Here is a 27,947-nt window from a genome sequence, read left to right on the forward strand (position 1 = left end):
GCTTCTGCTAAATGGCGTATTCTATTCTATGTTCTGTTAGTGCACTAAATAGGGAGCCATTTGGGACTCCGCGTTAGTCTCAGTAGACTGATGCCTCCAGTATCTCTTGTTTGAAGTATTGTCATTGCAGTGTTGGAACAGCATCTTGGTCAGGTTTGAACCATCACTTTTTCAACAGCAACAGAATTATTCTGCTCTTCTCAGTTTTAAGAAAACATACTGTTCCTTTAGCCATGCTGTCACTGTCACAGCAAGCTTACACGTTGTTGTGCCATTTCCTCCAGCTCTGTCTGTATTAAGTACCTTTGACTCACACTGTCTGATAGCTTGCATATAACGGATGTTAGAAAAGTGAGTTCAGTTCCACACAGCCGGTAATTGCCACTCCATCCCCTGCCAACCGCTGAGGAAGTGAGAATTGAGCAGACGAGAGGGCACGGTTGCGGTTTGTATTGTTCATGGTGATCTCATTCTAGCAAAGCACAGTGCCAGTCAGAAAGATTGAAAAGGATTTTGATAGTGACCTTTTGTCCTCAGCAACACTTCTTCATAGTGACATTGCACCAAGGTCCGGAACACCACGACTATATAACCCATTACATGGCAAGAACTTACCACCCAGTTTGAACACAGACACATACAAACAGCGCTTACGTGCACCCTAAAGTAAGTATTTGGGGCTATTTCCACTAAAAAGCGACTCCTTTTGTTTAGTTTTTTCTATTCCAACTTGGGACCCAGTGAGAAGACAACACAAAGGTTTACGGTTACTGATGATCACCACAAACGCTAGTCAAAAGACCAGTGTTCCCAAGGCTAGTTAGCTAGCGCCGTGCACTGAAGGAGTAGCTTGTATGCAATGTGTTTGGCTGCCTGCTGCTCACGCTATCTAGCTTAGGCTAACCTAGCGCAATCTGTCTCGGCGGTGCTGCAAAAGTGAGTCAGTGAGTACAGCCTGGCTGCTACCCCTCCTCCTCCCCCGCTACTCTCCCTCCCTCTCTCTGCGGGGCCATGTGCTCAGCACCTGCATTGCATGTCACGCCGCCTGAGCGGTGTTTAACACACACACACACACACACACACACACACGGCCCAGTCCTGCTCTATTTTCTTTCTCACAAACAGATAGAAACGAGGCGCCACTATTCCTCTTAGGAAAGGAGGGGGAAGGGAGGGGGTCATGTTTGTCACGTGCAAATGAAACCAAGCTAATTGTAACCCTGTCTCCCACTCCCTTTCTTCCCCTTGTCGTAGCATGGACTGCCTTGTCGTAGCTGCATGGCTCTTTTTGTCTGTGTTTCTAAGGATGGTAGGGACTTAGTAGTAGGTGGATCAATACAAATCAAATCAAATTTTATTGGCCACATGCGCCGAATACAACAGGTGCAGACATTACAGTGAAATGCTTACTTACAGCCCTTAACCAACAGTGCATTTATTTTTAATAAAAAAGTAGAATAAAACAAAGTGTTGAGGAAAAAAAGAGCAGAAGTAAAATAGAATAACAGTAGGGAGGATATATATACAGGGGGGTACCGGTGCAGAGTCAATGTGCGGGGGCACCGGCTAGTTGAAGTAATATGTACATGTGGGTAGAGTTAAAGTGACTATGCATAAATAATTAACAGAGTAGCAGCAGTGTAAAAAGATGGGGTGGGGGGGGCAGTAGTGCAAATAGTCCGGGTAGCCATGATTAGCTGTTTAGGAGTCTTATGGCTTGGGGGTAGAAGCTGTTGAGAAGTCTTTTGGACCTAGACTTGGCACTCCGGTACCGCTTGCCGTGCGGTAGCAGAGAGAACAGTCTATGACTAGGGTGGCTGGAGTCTTTGACAATTTTGAGGGCCTTCCTCTGACACCGCCTGGTATAGAGGTCCTGGATGGCAGGAAGCTTGGCCCCAGTGATGTACTGGGCCGTACGCACTACCCTCTGTAGTGCCTTACGGTCAGAGGCCAAGCAGTTGCCATACCAGGCGATGATGCAACCGGTCAGGATGCTCTCGATGGTGCAGCTGTAGAATTTTTTGAGGATCTGAGGACCCATGCCAAATCTTTTCAGTCTCCTGAGGGGGAATAGGCTTTGTCGTGCCCTCTTCACGACTGTCTTGGTGTGTTTGGACCATGATAGTTCGTTGGTGATGTGGACACCAAGGAACTTGAAGCTCTCAACCTGTTCCACTACAGCCCCGTCGATGAGAATGGGGGCGTGCTCAGTCCTCTTTTTTTTCCTGTAGTCCACAATCATATCCTTTGTCTTGGTCACGTTGAGGGAGAGGTTGTTATCCTGGCACCACATGGCCAGGTCTCTGACCTCCTCCCTATAGGCTGTCTCATCGTTGTTGGTGATCAGGCCTACCACTGTTGTGTCGTCTGCAAACTTAATGATGGTGTTGGAGTTGTGCCTGGCCATGCAGTCATGGGTGAACAGGGAGTACAGGAGGGGACTGAGCACGCACCCCTGAGGGGCCCCCGTGTTGAGGATCAGTGTGGCAGATGTTGGCCCGTCAGGAAGTCCAGGATCCAGTTGCAGAGGGAGGTGTTTAGTCCCAGGATCCTTAGCTTAGTGATGAGCTTTGAGGGCACTATGGTGTTGAATGCTGAGCTGTAGTCAATGAATAGCATTCTCACGTAGGTGTTCCTCTTGTCCAGGTGGGAAAGGGCAGTGTGGAGTGCGATAGAGATTGCATCATCTGTGGATCTGTTGGGGCGGTATGCAAATTGGAGTGGGTCTAGGGTTTCTGGGATAATGGTGTTGATGTGAGCCATGACCAGCCTTTCAAAGCACTTCATGGCTACAGACGTCAGTGCTACGGGTCGGTAGTCATTTAGGCAGGTTATCTTAGAGTCCTTGGGCACGGGGACTATGGTGGTCTGTTTAAAACATGTTGGTATTACAGACTCAGTCAGGGACATGTTGAAAATGTCAGTGAAGACACTTGCCAGTTGGTCAGCACATGCTCGTAGTACACGTCCTGGTAATCCGTCTGGCCCTGTGGCCTTGTGAATGTTGACCTGCTTAAAAGTCTTACTCACATCGGCTACAGAGAGCGTGATCATATAGTCATCCGGAACAGCTGGTGCTCTCATGAATGCTTCAGTGTTGCTTGCCTCGAAGCGAGCATAGAAGTGGTTTAGCTCGTCTGGAAGTCTTGTGTCACTGGCAGCTCGCGGCTCTTTTTGTCTGTGTTTCTAAGGATGGTAGGGACTTAGTATTTTACATTTACATTTTAGTAATTTAGCAGACGCTCTTATCCAGAGCGACTTACAGTTAGTGAACACATTTATTTATTTATTTTATATACTGGCCCCCCGTGGGAATCGAACCCACAACCCTGGCGTTGCAAACGCCATGCTCTATCAACTGAGCTACATCCCTGCCGGCCATTCCCTCCCCTACCCTGGACGACGCTGGGCCAATTGTGCGCCGCCCCATGGGTCTCCTGGTCGCGGCCGGCTGCGACAGAGCCTGGATTCTAACCAGGATCTCTAGTGGCACAGTTTGCACTGCGATACAGTGCCTTAGACCACTGCGCCACTCAGGAGACAAACACCCAGTAGTAGGTGGATCAATACAGGCTGATACTAAAGAGGTGCTTCCATGCTTTCTCCGGGTTCTTGTCATGTTTTCTGTAGTGTCCATCTGCGGTTCTTGGTCTGTTTTATCAGGTACACCGTTTTGATCTAGTCTCACCCTAGCTGTTCCTGTGTGTTCTATGTTCTTGAATGGGGGTTGGGGCCGCTATCCTTGCTTGTGTAGACTACGGTTATTAGCTGGTAGTAGTTCAGCTTGCCTTGCAGAGTGTTTGACTTTCTCCAAGGACAGTATAGAACAGCCAAGTGCATACAGATGGCAACTACAGCTAGTATAGCAAGCAGATCGAGGTGTATCAATGGCTAGAAGCAGCTAGCTACTAGTTGGCATAGTGACAGAGGTGTGGCCATAGTCATTGTATCAGAGTGAGTTCAGTGGGTCTGGGTGTTTGTAGAGCAGTGAGAAGTACATACAGCATCGCTTTCGCTCTCTCTCTGTCGCCCTCTCTCTCTGTCTGTATGAGTCATAGCACTAGGCACGCACAGCTGTGGCCCACAAAATTCCACTGTGTGTGTTCATGAGCATGCTTGCAAAAGACACCACACTCGCATTCACATACGACTGTCTCTGTGTTAGTGTTGGCTTTATGACTGCGTTCTACAATCGTTGTTTTAATGTTATAGCATTGTTTATTTGGTCACTGATGTATGTTTCTGATGCTTTTTTAATATTCTACCACGGTACAACTGATGCACTGGGACAATGTGCTGCTTATCACCTGATGGGTTGCCAAGGAAACAATAGTGGTTTTCAGCTGTTGCCGTGACAACAAAATGGGTGGGACTTAATTATTTCATTAGCTGAGACAAGGAATGCAGACAGGTCTGCGAGTAGAGGGCTGGGCTGGGGGGGTTGAGGGTCTTTCTAGGACAGGAACATAGGTGACTCAACACCAGCCAGTCAAGGGAGTCTGCAGCAGTACACCTTCTACTGGACTGAAAGAGCCTTAAACAACACCAGACTTGCGATCTTAATCGTTTTAACTCTACTCTACTCTAACATTTAAATCAAGACAGAATGACAGATAGCTCTAGACTGCACAACAGTCTCATCACACACACACCTCTCCTTTCCTATAGGTTGCATAGTGTCATCACACACACCTCTCCTGACCTAATAGGCTGCATAGTCTTATCACACACACACCTCCTTTCATAGATGAGTCCAACCTTCTTAGCCTGGTCTTGATTGGCTAGTCATGATTCTAGTCTTCTTAGCCTCGTTCTGATTGGTTAGTCATGATTCTAATCTTCTTAGCCTCGTTCTGAACCTATAAAGCCAACACTAGTCGTAATTGGGCAATACCCTTTGGAGGAGGGAGAGTAAAACTTAATGTCTATGTCTCTCAAAGTCAATATAAAGGTTTCGTGTCCCGGTAGACTCCATCATGGTGTTCTTCCTAGTTGTTTTCTCTGTCTCCCAGGCAGACAGACAGACGGTATAATCTCTCTATCCCTGCTGCTCTCCCTCAGTACAGACCTGCCCTGCCCACTACAGCCTTTTTTGTCAGGCCTGTGTCAGCTGACCAGGAAAGATAAACTAGGTCAGAGAGCCTCTTTCCATACCCTCCCTCCCTCCTCTATCCAGGTCTCTCTGTGTCTGTTCTTCCTTTCACACAGTCATGCTCCCTGCCCGGTCATGGTGCTGGTGTAGGTTAATGTCCGTGTTGCTTCTGCTCGTCCAGTCAAAGGAAGCAACAGACATGGAACTTTTCAGACATTGAAATGGCTCTCCCAAGACTTTCTTTTAGACTGCTGTCAGTCCTATGAAATGGTCTTGAGTAATGCTTTCAGAGTAGTAAATGAGTGTCCATGTGGTTTAGAAAGATTGTGGGGACTAGCAAGAAGAGCAGAGAGGAAAATGGGAGGAGCCCACATAAGGAGGCATACACACACGGTCTCTGAGAGGAAGTTGATTCTTGTGTCTAACAACAGTAGTGCCACACTCAGAGAGTACTAGTTAGTTTTCCCACGGTGGATTTTCCTCTGCTCCTCTGGAATCCAGATGTTTCTGGTCCTGGTACAAGTCTCGGCCATGAATGGCTTCAGTCTGGCCAGGCTTTGCTTTCCTCTGCTAATCTCTCCCTGTTCGCACACACTGCTCATCTCTCCCTTTAAATGGCTATATGAAGCTCCCATAAACATGAATGCAGCAGGAAGCCAGTTGCTCAGCTCAGCCATATATGTATATATTCTTAAATCCCATTCCTTACTAGTTTTGTGTGTATTGGGTATATGTTGTGAAATTGATAGATATTACTGCACTGTCGGAGCGAGAAGCACAAGCATTTCGCTACACCTGCTATAACATCTGCTAAACAAGTGTATGTGACAAATACAATTTGATTTGATTTGAAGTAGATGCAGTAGTGACTCCTAATGACCGTCTGAAGAAACATTATCTAGATACTACATTATCTATCGACTGTTGTAAACACTCAGGATGTGGCCATGGTGTCGTTCTGACGATAATATAACATTGACATAGTTCCTGTACAGGGCGAGAGAAGCATCTCTTGGTCAGAGTATATAGCCCTGTCTCCATCTCAACATGGATGGATGTGGAGACCGTGGGGTCAGGAAATAGTGTTTGTTATCATTGGTTGTGTGATGTACTGTCACAGACAGTAGTGAACAGCATAACAAATAAACTGATAAGGAGCAGCTTGTTTGTCAAGTTGATGAGAAGAGAAAAATGGTTTATGCATGTGGTCCCCGCGGCTGTTGCTTAAACAGCAGAGGTCTGGATAGCAGATGTTTTTTTTATTGGAGCTTTTACTTTACATGAACGCAAATGGGGAGTGTTACGACATGGCATATTATATACAGTCGGGAGAACAAGTATTTGATACACTGCCGATTTTGCAGGTTTTCCTACTTACAAAGCATGTAGAGGTCTGTAATTTGTATCATAGGTACACTTCAACAAAAATCCAGAAAATCACATTGTATGATTTTTAAGTAATTAATTTGCATTTTATTGCATGGCATAAGTATTTGATACATCAGAAAAGCAGAACTTAATATTTGGTACAGAAACCTTTGTTTACAATTACAGAGATCATACGTTTCCTGTAGGTCTTGACCAGGTTTGCACACACTGCAGCAGGGATTTTGGCCCACTCCTCCATACAGACCTTCTCCAGATCCTTCAGGTTTCGGGGCTGTCGCTGGGCAATACGGACTTTCAGCTCCCTCCAAATATTTTCTATTGGGTTCAGGTCTGGAGACTGGCTAGGCCACTCCAGGACCTTGAGATGCTTCTTACGGAGCCACTCCTTAGTTGCCCTGGCTGTGTGTTTCGGGTCGTTGTCATGCTGGAAGAACCAGCCACGACCCATCTTCAATGCTCTTACTGAGGGAAGGAGGTTGTTGGCCAAGATCTCGTGATAAATGGCCCCATCCACCCTCCCCTCAATTTTTATTTTATTTTTATTTAACCTTTATTTAACCAGGTAAGCCAGTTGAGAACAAGTTCTCATTTACAACTGCGACCTGGCCAAGATAAAGCATAGTAGTGCGATAAAAACAACAACACAGAGTTACATATGGGGTAAAAAACATAAAGTCAAAAATACAACAGAAAATATATATACAGTGTGTGCAAATGTAGCAAGTTATGGAGGTAAGGCAATAAATAGGCTATAGTGCAAAATAATTACAATTAGTATTAACACTGGAATGCTAGATGTGCAAGAGATTATGTGCAAATAGAGATACTGGGGTGCAAAAGAGCAAAATAAATAACAATATAGGGATGAGGTAGTTGGGTGGGCTAATTTCAGATGGGCTGTGTACAGGTGCAGTGATCGGTAAGGTGCTCTGACAACTGATGCTTAAAGTTAGTGAGGGAGATAAGTCTCCAGCTTCAGAGATTTTTGCAATTCTTTCCAGTCATTGGCAGCAGAGAACTGGAAGGAATGGCGGCCAAAGGAGGTGTTGGCTTTGGGAATGACCAGTGAGATATACCTGCTGGAGCGCAGACTACGGGTGGGTGCTGCTATGGTGACCAATGAGCTAAGATAAGGCGGGGATTTGCCTAGCAGTGATTTATAGATGGCATGGAGCCAGTGGGTTTGACGACGAACATGTAGTGAGGACCAGCCAACAAGAGTGTACAGGTCACAGTGGTGGGTAGTGTATGGGGCTTTGGAGACAAAACGGATGGCACTGTGATAGACTACATCCAATTTGCTGAGTTGAGTGTTGGAGGCTATTTTGTAAATGACATCGCCGAAGTCAAGGATCGGTAGGATAGTCAGTTTTACGAGGGCATGTTTGGCAGCATGAGTGAAGGAGGCTTTGTTGTGAAATAGGAAGCCAATTCTAGATTTAACTTTGGATTGGAGATTCTTAATGTGAGTCTGGAAGGAGAGTTTACAGTCTAACCAGACACCTAGGTATTTGTAGTTGTCCACATACTCTAGGTCAGACCCGTCGAGAGTGGTGATTCTAGTCGGGTGGGCGGGTGCCAGCAGCGTTCGATTGAAGAGCATGCATTTAGTTTTACTAGTGTTTAAGAGCAGTTGGAGGCTACTGAAGGAGTGTTGTATGGCATTGAAGCTCGTTTGGAGGTTTGTTAACAGTGTCCAATGAAGGGCCAGATGTATACAAAATGGTGTCGTCTGCGTAGAGGTGGATCTGAGAGTCACCAGCAGCAAGAGCGACATCATTGATATACACGGAGAAAAAGAGTCCAGAGACTGCCATAGGTCCAGACAACAGGCCCTCCGATTTGACACACTGAACTCTATCTGAGAAGTAGTTGGTGAACCAGGCGAGGCAGTCATTTGAGAAACCAAGGCTATTTAGTCTGCCAATAAGAATGCGGTGGTTGACAGAGTCAAAAGCCTTGGCCAGGTCGATGAAGACGGCTGCACAGTACTGTCTATTATCGATCGCGGTTATAATATCGTTTAGGACCTTGAGCGTGGCTGAAGTGCACCCATGACCAGCTCGGAAACCGGATTGCATAGCGGAGAAGGTACGGTGGGATTCGAAATGGTCGGTGATCTGTTTGTTAACTTGGCTTTCAAATACTTTCGAATGGCAGGGCAGGATGGATATAGGTCTGTAACAGTTTGGATCTAGAGTGTCGCCCCCTTTGAAGAGGGGGATGACCACGGCAGCTTTCCAATCTCTGGGGATCTCAGACGTTACGAAAGAGAGGTTGAACAGACTAGTAATAGGGGTTGCGACAATTTCGGCGGCTAGTTTTAGAAAGAAAGGGTCCAGATTGTCTAGCCCAGCTGATTTGTAGGGGTCCAGATTTTGCAGCTCTTTCAGAACATCAGCTGTCTGAATTTGTGTGAAGGAGAAGCGGGGGGGGGCATGGGCAAGTTGCAGCGGAGGGTGCAGAGTTGGTGGCCGGGGTAGTGGTAGCCAGGTGGAAAGCATGGCCAGCCGTAGCAAAATGCTTGTTGAAGACCACAATACGATGCAGTCGTCCTGTCCCCTTTGCAGAAAAGCATCCCCAAAGAATGTTTCTTCCACCTCCATGCTTCACGGTTGGGATGGTGTTCTTGGGGTTGTACTCTTCCTTCTTCTTCCTCCAAACACGGCGAGTGGAGTTTAGACCAAAAAGCTCTATTTTTGCCTCATCACACCACATGACCTTCTCCCATTCCTCCTCTGGATCATCCAGATGGTCATTGGCAAACTTCAGACGGGCCTGGACATGCGCTGGCTTGAGCAGGGGGACCTTGCGTGTGCTGCAGGATTTTAATCCATGACGGCGTAGTGTGTTACTAATGGTTTTCTTTGAGACTGTGGTCCCAGCTCTCTTCAGGTCATTATCCAGGTCCTGCCGTGTAGTTCTGGGCTGATCCCTCACCTTCCTCATGATCATTGATGCCCCACGAGGTGAGATCTTGCATGGAGCCCCAGACCGAGGGTGATTGACCGTCATCTTGAACTTCTTCCATTTTCTAATAATTGCGCCAACAGTTGTTGCCTTCTCACCAAGCTGCTTGCCTATTGTCCTGTAGCCCATCCCAGCCTTGTGCAGGTCTACAATATTATCCCTGATGTCCTTACACAGCTCTCTGGTCTTGGCCATTGTGGAGAGGTTGGAGTCTGTTTGATTGAGTGTGTGGACAGGTGTCTCTTATACAGGTAACGAGTTCAAACAGGTGCAGTTAATACAGGTAATGAGTGGAGAACAGGAGGGCTTCTTAAAGAAAAACTAACAGGTCTGTGAGAGCCGGAATTCTTACTGGTTGGAAGGTGATCAAATACTTATGTCATGCAATAAAATGCAAATTATTACTTAAAAATCATACAACGTGATTTTCTGGATTTCTTTTTTAGATTCCATCTCTCACAGTTGAAGTGTACCTATGATAAAAATTACAGACCTCTACATGCTTTGTAAGTAGGAAAACCTGCAAAATCGGCAGTGTATCAAATACTTGTTCTCCCCACTGTATATTATGAATGGGTAAACTAAAATGTACACATTGAGGACCGATGACACCTGGAATAGTCTCCAGCCAAGAGCGAAAATGTTCATATTACTGGCTCTATTGACGTGAAACTTAAGTTCAAAGTTATTATTATAATCAAATTGCAGAATGAAATCAAGCTCTTTGAAATATTTGATTGTCCCATTATAAATGTGATTGTAGTGTGTGTTCAAACTGTACTGAGCCCTCTCCTCTCTTCCTCTGTGTCTTACAGACGTTGAAGCGGAAGGAGAAGGAGTACGAGCATGAGATGGAGAGACTGGCACGGGAGAAGATCGCTACTCAGCAGCGATTGGCTGAGCTGAAGAACGAGCTGAGCCAATGGATGAATGTCATGGAGATCGACCGTGTTCTCAGACAGACGGTTCAACCAGAAGATGACCAGGCTTCTACCTCTACTGCCTCAGGTACGCTCAATCAATCGATTAATCAATCAGTCAAATTAATTTAGAAAGCCATTTATAAATAAATAATGACACTAAACGGTTTTCACCAAGTACTTTACAGTAACCATAATTGTAACGTGTACCTGGGTCTTTCTATAAACTAGGGTACCAGTGAGGATTTCTTAAACGGAACATGTTACAGCTGTTGATAAGTTATTGATAATAATCTGATATTTTTTTTCATGTCATTACATTAAACCTCTTGGATGTAAAGCTCCATGTTTTGGGAACCTGCGTGGTTCTGGTACCGGTTCCGACCGACATTTTCGCTTATATCGATCTGTGGACACCATAGATCAAAATGGGATGCATTGAGGGGTAGCATTGATTCTCATGGACACAGGATTATGTTTATTTTATGCCTGTGTGAAGCAGGATGTGAAATCTGACACCACTTGAAGCTGGGATGTCCCTTCTACCATTTCATTCGCTCTTCCAACTGTCCATCAACTCCTGGCGGAACCCTGTGTCACAGCCACTAACAATCCATACATTATAGCGCAGCAGGAGAGAGTGGTTTCGTCGCTGTAGCATATTCCGAGATCGATTTATAGCCAGTAATCTACAAAAATTAATAGATTTTAAACAAAAAACACTTTCTGTTTGTCATAGACGGACCAGGTTAATATGAGATGAAAGGCGTGTTCCTAACGAGTTCTGGAAGCCAAGCTAGAGCTCTGTGAGACGTTCACAGAGATGGGGGCAGACCTTTTGATCAAGAGACCTTTAGAAAATATGCACATTTCTCTAAGACTAAACATTCAAATATGTATTTTAAGGTGAAATCTTATGTCATTTTATATTTTGATTATACTATATTTAGAAAGCATATGTCATTTCAAGCCTTATTCATACAGTTTTGTTCAATAGGAAATAAATAATATAACATATTTCATAATTGTATCATATTTGTACTGTGCTTGAGCTTGTGTCCTCAAAAGTGACTACACCTCAGCAATTTATAACATATTTTACCAGAAAGGTGAGATTTTGAACCTTTCTTAGAGTATGCAGCATTACTAGTTATTGTTTATGCCCCTCTCATGATAAATAATTACTTGTGTGGATTATGTAGATTACATTTTCGATTACATTTAACTGGTTTAAGATCTAAGGGGGGATCATAGCTATATTCAATTCACGAGTTGATTTAAAACAAATGTGTAACCCTTTATCATGGTTGGTGTCTTGACTGATTTGTCCAGAATCGTGTGACATAAAACATTACAACCCCTGTCTGTTGTGGACATAATGCCATAATGCCAGGACATAATGCCATATGAATATATGTACTTTTTTTATTCACCACTTCAATTCAACTACAATGCCATTATATCAGCAATTTATGGCAGTGTAAGTTGTCATTGTATCATACACTACCGTTCAAAAGTTTGGGGACACTTAGAAATGTCCTTGTTTTCCATGAAAATATACATGAAATTTGTTTGAATAGGAAATATAGCAAAATGCATAGGAAATGTAGTCATTGACAAGGTTAGAAATAATGATTTTTAATATAAATAATAATTGTGTCCTTCAAACTTTGCTTTAGTTAAAGAATCCTCCATTTGCAGCAATTACAGCCTTGCAGACCTTTGGCATTCTAGTTGTCAATTTGTTGAGGTAATCTGAAGAGATTTCACCCCATGCTCCCTGAAGCACCTCCCACAAATTGGATTGGCTTGATGGGCACTTACGTACCATACAGTCAAGCTGCTCCCACAACAGCTCAACAGGGTTGATATCCGGTGACTGTGCTGGCTACTCCATTATAGACAGAATACCAGCTGACTGCTTCTTCCCTAACTAGTTCTTGCATAGTTTGGAGCTGTGCTTTGGGTCATTGTCCTGTTGTAGGAGGAAATTGGCTCCAATCAAGCGCAGTCCACAGGGTATGGCTTGGCGTTGCAAAATGGAGTGATAGCCTTCCTTCTTCAAGATCCCTTTTACCCTGTACAAATCTCCAACTTTACCACCACCAAAGCACCCCCAGACCATCACATTGCCTCGATGCTTGACAGATGGCATCAAGCCATCACTCCTCCAGCATCTTTTCATTTAGTCGCCTCTTCACTGTTGACGTTGAGACTGGTGTTTTGCGGGTACTATTTAATGAAGCTGCCAGTTGAGGACCTGTGAGGCGTCTGTTTCTCAAACTAGACACTCTAATGTATTTGTCCTCTTGCTCAGTTGTGCACCGGGGCCTCCCACTCCTCTTTCTATTCTGGTTAGAGCCAGTTTGCGTTGTACGATATCTTCAGTTTCTTGGCAATTTCTCGCATGGAATAGCCTTCATTTCTCAGAACAAGAATAGACTGACTAGTTTCAGAAGAAAGTTCTTTGTTTCTGGCCATTTTGAGCCTGTAATCGAACCCACAATTGCTGATGCTCCAGATACTCAACTAGTCTCAAGAAGGCCAGTTTTATTGCTTCTTTAATCAGCACAACAGTTTTCAGCTGTGCTAACATAATTGCAAAAGGGTTTTCTAATGATCAATTAGCCTTTTAAAATGATAAACTTGGGATTAGCAAACACAACATGCCATTGGAACATTTTAAATTAGACATTGAACTTGAACCCTGTAAGAATCCTGGATCTAGCTGTCGGACAGTTTTTTTGTATAGAGATCTCAGAAATGCAGTGTAATTACGTAACATTTCATGTCTCCTTATGCTACAGGGTGAAAACAGTTTTCATGTTCACACAAATCCAAAATAATGTATCCATTGCAAAATGTAATGCTTCTAAGCGAAAGTCACCTTACCTTGATACTTGACCTAAATCGATACTATTATTAACGTGGTTCTTCAATAATTATGCATAATACTTGTTGGATGCGCATTTGGTGTCCAGCTAATTACTTACTCCATGATATTTACCAGTGGCGGCTGGTGAAAAATATTCTCGGTGGGGCTGTGCCATACTTTTTTTTCCTGTAACCATCGCGATATATTTTAACACAAACTGCAGGACAGCAGTGCTCAGTGAAACATTCAGTAATTATTTAATGCCAATATTAAAAAGTTGAGGCATTCTTACACAAAAACATATTACACAAACCCAAGCCTTTCATTTGCATTTAAAGTGAACTTTTTACCATTGGTAGTAAACAGGCAACGCAACAGGCATGCTGTCAGAACAGAGTGGAAAGTGGACAATAACATGAAATTATTATAAAGTTTATAGGAAATCTTACACTGTATAAAAAGGATGTATAATATAGAAATGGATATCAAGTGGATGAACTCAAACCTTTGACTGGAAGAATAGCATACAGTATTTTATGATCATACTAAATGTGACTAATTGTTAATGTGCTCCAGAACTGCAACAATTAATTGATACAAAACAACATATATACAGTAATATTAGCAAAGACACTATTAAGACTTTCTAGAGTACCATATATAACTGGATTTTTATGCTAAGGTCAACTATATACAAAGAAACATGCGGCCAGAGCTGCTCTGTGTGTGTGTGTCTGTCATCTTATTTGTACAGGAATTTTGCCCGTCTGTCCTTCTGAGTGGCAAACCTCTCAATGACCCTTTGATTAAAGTCAGGAATGTCCCTGACAAGTTTCTTCTCCATGGAGAGCATGGCCAGAGCGTTCAGGCGATCCTGTGTCATGCTGTTTCTCAGGAAGGTCTTGATCCTTTTCAGTGTAGAGAAGCACCTTTCTGACTCAGCAGTTGTCATGGGTGTGGTGATGAGGATCTTGAGGAGGCTGGCAGTCTCTGTGAAAGTGCTCTGAAGGTTGTTCTCCATGAAGAACTGGTACAGGGGCACTGCACCACTACAAGCCTTGAACTCACTGTTCTCATAGATGAGGGACAGTTCGGTTTTGAGCTTGGCCTTGTTCAACATGGGGTACGCCTCCACGGTTGTTTCAAGCGCTGTATCGGGAACTTCACACTGTGTTGTGGGAACAACTCTCCGTGCAATAGTGTTGCGCTGATGAGGTGCTGGGTGAAGGAGAACCTCTCTTTGGCATGACTCAGGATGGTATCACATACCTGTAAAAGATACATCATCAGCTTTAATTTGCAATTAAGCTATTTTGATGCAAGTGATCCTGACTGACACATGCCTATGTCCAACTCAAGTATATGATTACCAAGGTGCTGATTGTTCAGGGTTTTGGCTACATACTACCAGGCCTGAAAAAAGTTCTATGGGGAAACACTGACAATTACATCACAACTTACCTCTATAGCCAACCTCTGTTGTTCTCCTGGTCCCAGCATCCTCCGTCGCTTGATGGGCTGTTGCTGCTCGTCAGATGCGCTGTCCCCACACAAAGAGGGAATTGAGGCCCTGGGTCCAAAAAATAAAGTTTAATTTGATAACTTGCAATCAGACTTCTTAGCTCACTGTAATTCCCCCTCAACACACAACCAGTGACTTATATATATATATATATATATATATATATATATATATATATAGACAGACAGACAGACAGACAGATAGTGTGTATATACACACAAACTATGTCTAGTAACTGCTTTTAACCTGTGATGTACATAATTAACTGATGTTATTACGTTTTAAAGCCTTTTTCTATTACATTTGTGAGAGGGATGCAACATAATTTTGTTCTGCTGTGCACTTAGCAATAAAGTTAATCTTCAATAACAACTAGGCCTCTTCTAGAAATTGACCTGGTGGACACCTGAATAATTATTACAAACTGTGTAGTACTTTCCTGCATTATTATCAACGTCTGATTGTGTCTTTTGGACAAACACTTGTTCTCGTGGTCGAGTAACAACAACTGCGCTCCTTGAGTGACGGGGTGGTACTTGGTGAGAGAGGGAGAGAGACGACCCAAATTGCGGAGTAAACTAGAAAAAACGGACGTTACACATGGCGGAGTGGCATTACCACATTTAACAAACCAAACATTGAAATACCGTTATAGAAGGTAAAGTAAAAACCCAAACTGGTCTGTGCATCAATACCGGTATATAGTAATATATAGGCAACATACCGTAAATCTGTATCAATTATGTATCAGTTTTACATGTGACCCATATCAAATTTGCGCATTCACACTGAAGGAGCACACAAATGCAATGCTCATTTGGCGTGATTGTCGTGGTAACACAGGTGAAAAAAAATCCTGAATGGTATCCTAATGGCAGCCATTTTGGTTAGGGAGAAATACAAACAACTCTACTGCCATACATTCCAATTAGACTGAAGGCATACAGTTGTGTCCAAATATATTGGCACCCTTGGGCTTTTCTTAAATAATTCCCTATTTCTTCTAAAATCAGTTGAAATATGAGAGGAAAAAATGGGTCTCCACACCTTTAATTATATTTCTGTAAACTTAAGTTTACAATTGTAATTTAGAAAATATAGACAAATGTCATGGACTAAATTATTGGCACCCTGGAGCTAGTACTTGGTTGCACAGCTTTTTGGCCAAGATAGCTGCCAACATATGCTTATTGTAGACATCAATGAGCTTGCTGCACCTTTTCTGCTGGCAATTTGGCCCATTCTTCAGCAGCAAACTGCTGTAATTCTTCAATGTTTGAGGGTTGCACTCCACCAACTTCTTTTTTCAGATCTTGCCAAAACTAATGTGGTCCCGTGTAGCTCAGTTGGTAGAGCATGGCGCTTGCAACGCCAGGGTTGTGGGGTTCGTTTCCCACGGGGGCCAGTATGAAAAAATGTATGCACTCTTAACTGTAAGTCGCTCTGGATAAGAGCGTCTGCTAAATGACTAAAATGTAATGTAAATGTCTTCTCTTTCCTTTTTAAAATACTAAAACAAATATAATTGTGACGGCTCTATGATAATCACTCACTTTGATGACCAGACACATTTAGGCTTTTAAACTGTTGTAAGTGAACTATTCATCTTTCTAACAGCATCTTTATCAGCCAATAGGTAAATATAGTTATTTACCTGATTGTTAGCATGCTTTCTGAACCTCTGGACAAGTGCTTTAATGAAGACAGGGTCGATGTTCCTCTTCTGCAGCTGGCTGAAAAGCATGTCCACATTTGGCATGATCTTGTGGAACAGTGCCAGGAAAAAAACAGAAAGCCTCGTCTTTGAGCATCCTCACAAAGCCCCCGCCTCTCTGACAGTCGGGGCATCAAAGTTCCCAGAGTCTCTGATGGTCTGGAAACACGTTAGGAGGTCATCCCTGTACTCGTACACCAGTGGCGGCTGGCCGATAGAGGGCGCTAGGGCGCCGCCCCTTAAATAAAATTATTATTTTTTAAAAATAAAAATAATAATAATAATAAAAACATCAGTATGTCAATATTTGTGTGTTTGAAATATGGAATGCACACAGTAATATGTGTAAGATATGATAGAAAATCATATTCGCATACCTTTCCTCTGCCTGTCAAACGCCCTCGTCAGCTCTGGGCGATACAGAAAGTGCCCCGAGGAGGCGGGTCTACGTAGCAGTTAAGCCAATTGCTAATTTAAGATATGAATGTATGACATAAAATGTAGCTAATCAGCGATTTTAATTGAATCCAAGGAGGGCGATTATTTTATCGCCCCAAGCTCGCCCCTGATAAAATAAGGACCGGGCTCCAGTGGCGCCATTTTTACTGAGACGACAATGGCGAACGCAAACGTTACTCCTCCAAGACCCAACCCTAACTCGGTGAAATCTCTCCTCCAAGATCCGTTTGAGAGGAGAACTTTGTCAGAGAAAGTTCGGGTGAAAGAGCTGGGCCCAGATCAACCTGACCTCTCAATCAGACAGCAGGCTAGCGAGAAAGGGAAGCAGTATATGGCGGCTTCTCCCGTAGCTGGTACACCAGGAAGGCTTGGCTAGCTGGGTGCACTGATGCTAATGCTTTATTTTGCTTTCCGTGCTTGCTTTTAAAACGACGGGGTCAGATTCAGCATGGACAGGTACCGGAGTGAGGGGATATGAAGCACCTGTCAGAGAAGGTAAAGAAACATGAGAACACCAGGGCACACATGGACAACTCTGTAAAGCTAGCTGTATTAGGAAGGGTGAACATTGCTACGCAGCTGGATGACGGCCACAGGATTGCGGTGAGGAAACACAATGAGGAGGTGGATAAAAACAGGCACATTCTATCCAAAATTATCGATTGTGTGAAGTTCTGTGGGGCTTTTTGAGTTGGCCTTGCGTGGGCGACGAGACTGACTCTCGGACAACCCCGGCATTTTCCGGGGCTTAGTGGATTTTGTTGCCTCCTCGACAGTGTGCTGGAGGAGCACCTGAAGACAGCTACCGTTACACAACACTGTGAATACGACAGTGGCGGCTGGTGAAAAATATTCTCGGTGGGGCTGTGCCATACTTTTTTTTTTCCTGTAACCATCGCGATATATTTTAACACAAACTGCAGGACAGCAGTGCTCAGTGAAACATTCAGTAATTATTTAATGCCAATATTAAAAAGTTGAGGCATTCTTACACAAAAACATATTACACAAACCCAAGCCTTTCATTTGCATTTAAAGTGAACTTTTACCATTGGTAGTAAACAGGCAACGCAACAGGCATGCTGTCAGAACAGAGTGGAAAGTGGACAATAACATGAAATTATTATAAAGTTTATAGGAAATCTTACACTGTATAAAAGGATGTATAATATAGAAATGGATATCAAGTGGATGAACTCAAACCTTTGACTGGAAGAATAGCATACAGTATTTTATGATCATACTAAATGTGACTAATTGTTAATGTGCTCCAGAACTGCAACAATTAATTGATACAAAACAACATATATACAGTAATATTAGCAAAGACACTATTAAGACTTTCTAGAGTACCATATATAACTGGATTTTTTATGCTAAGGTCAACTATATACAAAGAAACATGCGGCCAGAGCTGCTCTGTGTGTGTGTGTCTGTCATCTTATTTGTACAGGAATTTTGCCCGTCTGTCCTTCTGAGTGGCAAACCTCTCAATGACCCTTTGATTAAAGTCAGGAATGTCCCTGACAAGTTTCTTCTCCATGGAGAGCATGGCCAGAGCGTTCAGGCGATCCTGTGTCATGCTGTTTCTCAGGAAGGTCTTGATCCTTTTCAGTGTAGAGAAGCACCTTTCTGACTCAGCAGTTGTCATGGGTGTGGTGATGAGGATCTTGAGGAGGCTGGCAGTCTCTGTGAAAGTGCTCTGAAGGTTGTTCTCCATGAAGAACTGGTACAGGGGCACTGCACCACTACAAGCCTTGAACTCACTGTTCTCATAGATGAGGGACAGTTCGGTTTTGAGCTTGGCCTTGTTCAACATGGGGTACGCCTCCACGGTTGTTTCAAGCGCTGTATCGGGAACTTCACACTGTGTTGTGGGAACAACTCTCCGTGCAATAGTGTTGCGCTGATGAGGTGCTGGGTGAAGGAGAACCTCTCTTTGGCATGACTCAGGATGGTATCACATACCTGTAAAAGATACATCATCAGCTTTAATTTGCAATTAAGCTATTTTGATGCAAGTGATCCTGACTGACACATGCCTATGTCCAACTCAAGTATATGATTACCAAGGTGCTGATTGTTCAGGGTTTTGGCTACATACTACCAGGCCTGAAAAAAGTTCTATGGGGAAACACTGACAATTACATCACAACTTACTCTATAGCCAACCTCTGTTGTTCTCCTGGTCCCAGCATCCTCCGTCGCTTGATGGGCTGTTGCTGCTCGTCAGATGCGCTGTCCCCACACAAAGAGGGAATTGAGGCCCTGGGTCCAAAAAATAAAGTTTAATTTGATAACTTGCAATCAGACTTCTTAGCTCACTGTAATTCCCCCTCAACACACAACCAGTGACTTATATATATATATATATATATATATATATATATAGACAGACAGACAGACAGACAGATAGTGTGTATATACACACAAACTATGTCTAGTAACTGCTTTTAACCTGTGATGTACATAATTAACTGATGTTATTACGTTTTAAAGCCTTTTTCTATTACATTTGTGAGAGGGATGCAACATAATTTTTGTTCTGCTGTGCACTTAGCAATAAAGTTAATCTTCAATAACAACTAGGCCCTCTTCTAGAAATTGACCTGGTGGACACCTGAATAATTATTACAAACTGTGTAGTACTTTCCTGCATTATTATCAACGTCTGATTGTGTCTTTTTGGACAAACACTTGTTCTCGTGGTCGAGTAACAACAACTGCGCTCCTTGAGTGACGGGGTGGTACTTGGTGAGAGAGGGAGAGAGACGACCCAAATTGCGGAGTAAACTAGAAAAACGGACGTTACACATGGCGGAGTGGCATTACCACATTTAACAAACCAAACATTGAAATACCGTTATAGAAGGTAAAGTAAAAACCCAAACTGGTCTGTGCATCAATACCGGTATATAGTAATATATAGGCAACATACCGTAAATCTGTATCAATTATGTATCAGTTTTACATGTGACCCATATCAAATTTGCGCATTCACACTGAAGGAGCACACAAATGCAATGCTCATTTGGCGTGATTGTCGTGGTAACACAGGTGAAAAAAAATCCTGAATGGTATCCTAATGGCAGCCATTTTGGTTAGGGAGAAATACAAACAACTCTACTGCCATACATTCCAATTAGACTGAAGGCATACAGTTGTGTCCAAATATATTGGCACCCTTGGGCTTTTCTTAAATAATTCCCTATTTCTTCTAAAATCAGTTGAAATATGAGAGGAAAAAATGGGTCTCCACACCTTTAATTATATTTCTGTAAACTTAAGTTTACAATTGTAATTTAGAAAATATAGACAAATGTCATGGACTAAATTATTGGCACCCTGGAGCTAGTACTTGGTTGCACAGCTTTTGGCCAAGATAGCTGCCAACATATGCTTATTGTAGACATCAATGAGCTTGCTGCACCTTTTCTGCTGGCAATTTGGCCCATTCTTCAGCAGCAAACTGCTGTAATTCTTCAATGTTTGAGGGTTGCACTCCACCAACTTCTTTTTCAGATCTTGCCAAAACTAATGTGGTCCCGTGTAGCTCAGTTGGTAGAGCATGGCGCTTGCAACGCCAGGGTTGTGGGTTCGTTTCCACCACGGGGGCCAGTATGAAAAAATGTATGCACTCTTAACTGTAAGTCGCTCTGGATAAGAGCGTCTGCTAAATGACTAAAATGTAATGTAAATGTCTTCTCTTTCCTTTTAAAATACTAAAACAAATATAATTGTGACGGCTCTATGATAATCACTCACTTTGATGACCAGACACATTTAGGCTTTTAAACTGTTGTAAGTGAACTATTCATCTTTCTAACAGCATCTTTATCAGCCAATAGTAAATATAGTTATTTACCTGATTGTTAGCATGCTTTCTGTGAACCTCTGGACAAGTGCTTTAATGAAGACAGGGTTCGATGTTCCTCTTCTGCAGCTGGCTGAAAAGCATGTCCACATTTGGCATGATCTTGTGGAACAGTGCCAGGAAAAAACAGAAAGCCTCGTCTTCGAGCATCCTCACAAAGCCCCCGCCTCTCTGACAGTCGGGGCATCAAAGTTCCCAGAGTCTCTGATGGTCTGGAAACACGTTAGGAGGTCATCCCTGTACTCGTACACAGTGTTGTGTAACGGTAGCTGTCTTCAGGTGCTCCTCCAGCACACTGTCGGGGGAGGCAACAAAATCCACTAAGCCCCGGAAAATGCCGGGGTTGTCCGAGGAGTCAGTCTCCTCGTGCCCACGCAAGGCCAACTCAAAAGCCCCACAGAACTTCACACAATCGATAATTTTGGATAGAATGTGCCTGTTTTTATCCACCTCTCATTGTGTTTCCTCACCGCAATCCTGTGGCCGTCATCCAGCTGCGTAGCAATGTTCACCCCTTCCCTAATACAGCTAGCTTTACAGAGTTGTCCATGTGTGCCTGGTGTTCTCATGTTTCTTTACCTTCTCTGACAGGTGCTTCATATCCCTCACTCCGGTACCTGTCCATGCTGAATCTGACCCGTCGTTTTAAAAAGCAAGCACGGAAAGCAAAATAAAGCATTAGCATCAGTGCACCCAGCTAGCCAAGCCTTCCTGGTGTACCAGCTACGGGAGAAGCCGCGCATATACTGCTTCCCCTTTCTCGCTAGCCTGCTGTCTGATTGAGAGGTCAGGTTGATCTGGGCCCAGCTCTTTCACCCGAACTTTCTCTGACAAAGTTCTCCTCTCAAACGGATCTTGGAGGAGAGATTTCACCGAGTTAGGGTTGGGTCTTGGAGGAGTAACGTTTGCGGTCGCCATTGTCGTCTAGTAAAAATGGCGCCACTGGAGCCCGGTCCTTATTTTATCAGGGCGAGCTTGGGAGCGATAAAATAATCGCCCCTCCTTGGATTCGAATTAAAATCGCTGATTAGCTACATTTTATGTCATACATTCATATCTTAAATTAGCAATTGGCTTAACTGCTACGTAGACCCGCCTCCTCGGGGCACTTTCTGTACGCCCAGAGCTGACAGGCGTTTGACAGGCAGAGGAAAGGTTGCGAATATGATTTTCTATCATATCTTACACATATTACTGTGTGCATTCCATATTTCAAACACACAAATATTGACATACTGATGTTTTTATTATTATTATTATTTTTTTATTTTTAAAAAATAATAATTTTATTTAAAGGCGGCGCCCTAGCGCCCCTCTATCGGCCAGCCGCCACTGATATTTACACACATCATCTGATCCAGGAAATAATTTTCCGAAAGATGGTCAAGTGATGAACAGCTGTTGTGATGGCGCATGCAATGCAACAACAGCCCAAGTGCTGGAATAAAGGTGTTCGCAAGGAATGTCCAGAATATTTTTGTGTCTCGTGACATGCCGGTGAAGACCGTTGTGACTGGATCCACATTGGATCTAATATCCCTAGCGAATTTATGTTGATCATCTGTTGTTGTCTACTTGATTTACAGCAGGGTCTCATTTAGATTTTAAAGAGAAAGCATCAAGGTAATGAGTTTGTTTTTGTGCCTCGGATTGGACACAGTCTACTGTGCGCAATTGTGTAGGATAGATAATTATTCTGGATATAATGACGGCAAATTACATAGCCTAGTGGGCTTATTCATAATATGATCTGGTAATGAAATACATACATTTTGTTTTCCATGTTAGACCTGCAATTTTAAACAATACAAGGGGCTTGAAGTAGACTACATTAACTTGAATTTGGAGCTCAGAAATTATGAGGACGACAACATCTAATGTTGGCTTCAACTTGGCTTTCCATACAAATCCTTCCATTAAAAAAGGAACCTGGTTTTTGGTCACTTTCTCATTAAAAAAAAAAACGCGATGGTGAGATTCAAATGGTGAGGTTAATGCTACCGCTATTCATGGCTTTATGTCTGCCTGCGTCGGCCACATAGGTTACAGAAAAATCACCATACATGCATCCAATCTATTTAGTCAGGCAATGGCCACATTATTATTTTAGAATGTAATAATATATTAGGCCCTATATGTACAATTTATATAAATTATAAAATTGTATAACATTGAGGTCCTTGACAGTTACAATTAAGTGCTTGGAAAAAGTCCCTGAAAGTCTTTGAATGTAACTTGCCAATGTATGTATGAACCCTGCTGAAAGGATGTATAGTCCTAGGGCTATGCTGTTGTATAGGTGGAGTTATGGGCCAGTTTGCATATATTCACTTTCATTCCTCTAAGTACACATGTGGAACTTCATGAAAATCATTTTTATATTAGTTTCAAACCATTTTGATCCCCCCCCCAATGTCACACATTGGCCCCATTTTATTTATAGTAAGACCCACCTACACTTGTTCCTACACAGTGTTATTTGCTTTTACAGTCGAGGGGAAAGTTAACATGAGCCCTCTTTCTATCTTTGTCACAGAGGGTGAAGACATCATGGATGACGACATGGATGATGAGAATGTTCCGGCATTGCCGACAGCCTTACCCACCGTGCCTCAACAAGCCATGCAGCCCGAGTTGTACAAGACTGTGACCCCAACTCCCATAACCCCCACCACCTCCAACCTCACCCAACACATCTCCATCCAACACAAGGCCCAAACGTACCCCCAGTCCCAGCTTCACCCACACCTGATGTCAGCCCTGCCTGTATCAGCTACGTTCTCCACCCCAACATCCAGCATCACCACCACCCCTATCCAGACCCTCCTGTCGGCTCACACACACATCGTAACCTCCCCTAGCACCCTCTTCCCGGCCCACACACACATGGTGACCGCCCCCGCTCACACACACATGGTAAAGGCCCCCAGCCTCCAGCCCACGGTCATCGCCCACGGCTCGGCTTCCCACGCCTCCGTCATCCAGGCCGTCAACCACGTCATCCAGGCCCAGGCTTCATCTGGAGGAGCCAAGCACATCACCCACCTAGCCCCCTCCTCCTCAGCCTCCATGCAGCTGGCCCCAGGGCACCACCACCACCAGCCCATCGGACACATCACCGTCCACCCTGTTACCCACCTGGGCCAGCACCATTTACCCTCCATCTACCCCCAGCCCGTGGCTGTCACCCAGCCAGCTATGGTGGGCCACATCACCCATACACTCACCCATGCCCAGGTCAATGGTACTGCCCCCAACCAGGGCACAACCACCATCATGGGAAAGCAGACGGGAGTTGGTGCCCAGGTGGTGACACATCACCCACAGCTGCTGAACCCTGTAACTATGGTGACCATGCCCTCATTCCCCGTTAGCACTCTGAAGCTAGCTTGATCTCTGAACCAGGCCAGAGCCATAACCAGGCCAGAGCCATCCTGAAGCTAGCCTGAGAACCAAGTACATGAACAGGCCACACCCACCCTGAGCTGGCCAGAGTCGGGCCGAAGTCGGAGACAGACCTCCAGACCTGAAGACCATCGGCCCCAGAGCAGACCAGCCGGACAGGAGCCAGCCCAGAGCCAGAACCAGCCCAGACTCCGAGCCCAGGGCGACTGAGGCAGGCCCAGAGCGAGGCAGGCACCAGGACTACTGTACTGACAAACAAACGTAAAAGTCTTCATACTGAACGCAAGACGCAGTCCTCATATTCACTGATGATTCACAAACTGCATTATTAACTAACCAGTTGTCTATAAGAAGTAACTCAGAACATTCCAAAAAATAAACTATAAAAAACGTACATTAAATTATATAAATATATATTTATAATGGTTATGAGAGGTGAATGACAGCCGATGTTGTTGTTGTTTGGCTGAGTATGATGTCCAGGAGGATCATCTTGATGGTGTGTGATATTGTATATGATGCAGTGGAGAGAATCACATGAAGACATTTTCTCTGTCCCTCCTCCGTGTTCATATCTACAGAAGCAAAACAGTAGCTAATAGTGAGAAAAGGGCGTCATCCAATGTCGAAGGCAGTCAGACCTGCATATTTTCACTCAAGACCGGTTTTTATATTTCTGTAACAGGGTCATGTATTCCACAGCCAAGATAATTTACAAACCACACTACTAATGACTGGTGGTGCCACTATTAACTCTTATGAAAGCACCAAGATATTATATTTAACTGAAGTCTTCCACTGATGCCAGGCCCTATATCTACAAATCATCTGAGTAGGAGTACTCATCTAGGATCTGTCCATATAATCTTATTCTTTATGATTTAAAAGGCTAAACTGATCCTAGATGAGCACTCCTACTCTGAGATGCTTTGTGGATACGGGCCCTGTGACCATTCAGAAGGCAAAGCGTCCAATTTCAGATGGGGTCAGAGGGACTGGCTGTGGGTGTTGGTGTGTCAGCATTGGATCCATTTGTGTGTGTGCTCTAACAACTAAGCACCATAAAGGAGCACATTGAGAATATGATTGCAGGGACCTCCCCCTCTCTACCCAGGCACATGGCTGTGGAGTGAAACCTAAAACATGGCCTGGCCTAGCCTGTATCATGTGCTCCCCTCCCACTGCAGCACTGTCATATTGCTGCATACTCCACAGGCTCCACCTGGTGGTAAAAAAACACAACCGCATGTAAAACAACAAACTGAATGGTCATTGAGCAGACTATTTTGTAATAACATGTATTCAGTGGATGTGGCCCAAGTAGGAATCAAACCCAAATGCCGGCATTACCACCATGCATATATGAACCAAGTGATGTAAAGTGTAATTGTGAGGACTTTTCACAAAACTGAACAACCACTCAATTTAGCAGGAGGAAAATGACAGTACTCAATAGTGACGACTAATATTATTGCCTCATTATTTGTTTTACTAATAGCAGAGCAGGAGCCATCATAGCAGGCACAATCACTGCAAACTGTTCCTGGAGTATCTATCTATCTGTATGTGTAATAAAGTAGCTATATAGTAAGGAATGTCTTGTTTATTGATTGTGAGCAGTGATCTTGTTAAAACAAAGGCCTTTGGCAGTGTCATGGTAGAGCATTTAAGTGAATGTGGCAGTTTGGGGTTAAACGACATGGTAGGGAAGTCACCTACAAAGCACCCTGACATCTTATCCTCTTTCTCCACCAACCATATTCATTATCTGGTATCCCTGGCCATCAGGTTATAACGGTTATCTAGATTCTCATGTTCGCCTTCAACTGCACTATTATGACACGATCTGTGTAGCTGAGATTCAACTTCTAGCACTTTGATCTGCTACTTAACCCCAATTAAACTGGTTTACAACTGTACGTAGTCTCTTGGTGTTATTGCGAGTGCTGTTTCCCTCTTCACTTAATCTGAATGTTTTTATGTGTGTCTGTGAGAGGGGAACATTGGATATGGTATGGAACAGTATGTAAAGTTGAAGTCGGAAGTTTACATACACCTTAGCCAAATACATTTAAACTCAGTTTTTCACAATTCCTGACATTTAATCCTAGTAAAAATTCCCTGTTTTAGGTCAGTTAGGATCACCACTTTATTTTATGAATGTGAAATGTCAGAATAATAGTAGAGTGATTTTATTTCAGCTTTTATTTATTTCATCACATTCCCAGTGGGTCAGAAGTTTACATACACTCAATTAGTATTTGGTAGCATTGCCTTTAAATTGTTTAACTTGGGTCAAACGTTTCGGGTAGCCTTCCACAAGCTTCCCACAATAAGTTGGGTGAATTTTGGCCCATTCATCCTGACAGAGCTGGTGTAACTGAGTCAGGTTTGTAGGCGTCCTTGCTCGCACACGCTTTTTCAGTTCTGCCCACAAATGTTCTATAGGATTGAGGTCAGGGCTTTGTGATGGCCACTCCAATACCTTGACTTTGTTGTCCTTAAGCCATTATGCCACAACTTTGGAAGTATGCTTGGGGTCATTGTCCATTTGGAACCAAGCTTTAACTTCCCGACTGATGTCTTGATGTTGCTTCAATATATCCACATAATTTTCCTTCCTCATGATGCCATCTATTTTGTGTAGTGCACCAGTCCCTCCTGCAGCAAAGCACCCCCACAGCATGATGCTGCCACCCCCGTGCTTCACGGTTGGGATGGTGTTCTTCTGCTTGCAAGCACCCCCCTTTTCCTCCAAACATAACGATGGTCATTATGGCCAAACAGTTCTATTTTGGTTTCATCAGACCAGAGGACATTTCTCCAAAAAGTACGATCTTTGTCCCCATGTGCAGTTGCAAACCGTAGTCTGGCTTTTTTATGGCGGTTTTGGAGCAGTGGCTTCTTCCTTGCTGAGCGGCCTTTCAGGTTATGTCGATATAGGACTCGTTTTACTGTGGATATAGATACTTTTGTACCTGTTTCCTCCAGCATCTTCACAAGGTCCTTTGCTGTTGTTCTGGGATTGATTTGCACTTTTTGCACCAAAGTACGTTCATCTCTAGGAGACAGAACGCGTCTCCTTCCTGAGCGGTATTACGGCTGCGTGGTCCCATGGTGTTTATACTTGCATACTATTGTTTGTACAGATGAACGTGGTACCTTCAAGCGTTTTGAAATTGCTCCCAAGGATGAACCAGACTTGTGGAGGTCTACAATTTTTTTTCTGAGGTCTTGGCTGATTTATTTTGATTCTCCCATGATGTCAAGCAAAGAGGCACTGAGTTTGAAGGTAGTCCTTGAAATACATCCACAGGTACACCTCCAATTGATGCAAATTATGTCAATTAGCCTATCAGAAGCTTCTAAAGCCATGACATCATTTTCTGGAATTTTCCAAGCTGTTTAAAGGCACAGTCAACTTGGTGTATGTAAACTTCTGACCCACGGGAATTGTGATACAGTGAATTATAAGTGAAATAATCTGTCTGTAAACAATTGTTGGAAAAATTACTTGTCATGCACAAAGTAGATGTCTTAACCAACTTGCCAAAACTATAGTTTGTTAACAAGAAATTTGTGGTGGTTGAAAAACAAGTTTTAATGACTCCAACCTAAGTGTATGTAAACTTCCGACTTCAACTGTATGTACACATTCAAGAATGGATTTGGTGTATTTTAAAGATTTGTTGCCTGTTTTTGCATGTAGATTGGTGATTTGGGTTCA

General features: G+C 43.5%; 1 protein-coding gene across 2 annotated transcripts in view; it reads left to right on the forward strand.

Annotated features, from left to right (window-relative positions):
- Positions 1 to 26,139, forward strand: part of LOC121568167 (max-binding protein MNT) — a 40,974-nt gene extending 14,835 nt beyond the window's left edge. For both annotated transcript variants that reach the window (XM_041878743.2, XM_045220523.1), the window contains 2 exons: positions 10,267 to 10,459; positions 23,352 to 26,139. In XM_041878743.2, the coding sequence (XP_041734677.2) occupies positions 10,267 to 10,459; positions 23,352 to 24,208 (1,050 nt within the window). In that variant the 3' untranslated portion in view covers positions 24,209 to 26,139. The remainder of the gene's footprint in view (positions 1 to 10,266; positions 10,460 to 23,351) is intronic.
- The last annotated feature ends 1,808 nt before the right edge of the window (positions 26,140 to 27,947 follow it).

The sequence above is a fragment of the Coregonus clupeaformis genome, chromosome 6 (assembly GCF_020615455.1).
Source record: "Coregonus clupeaformis isolate EN_2021a chromosome 6, ASM2061545v1, whole genome shotgun sequence".
NCBI classification, from domain to species: Eukaryota; Metazoa; Chordata; class Actinopteri; order Salmoniformes; family Salmonidae; genus Coregonus; species Coregonus clupeaformis.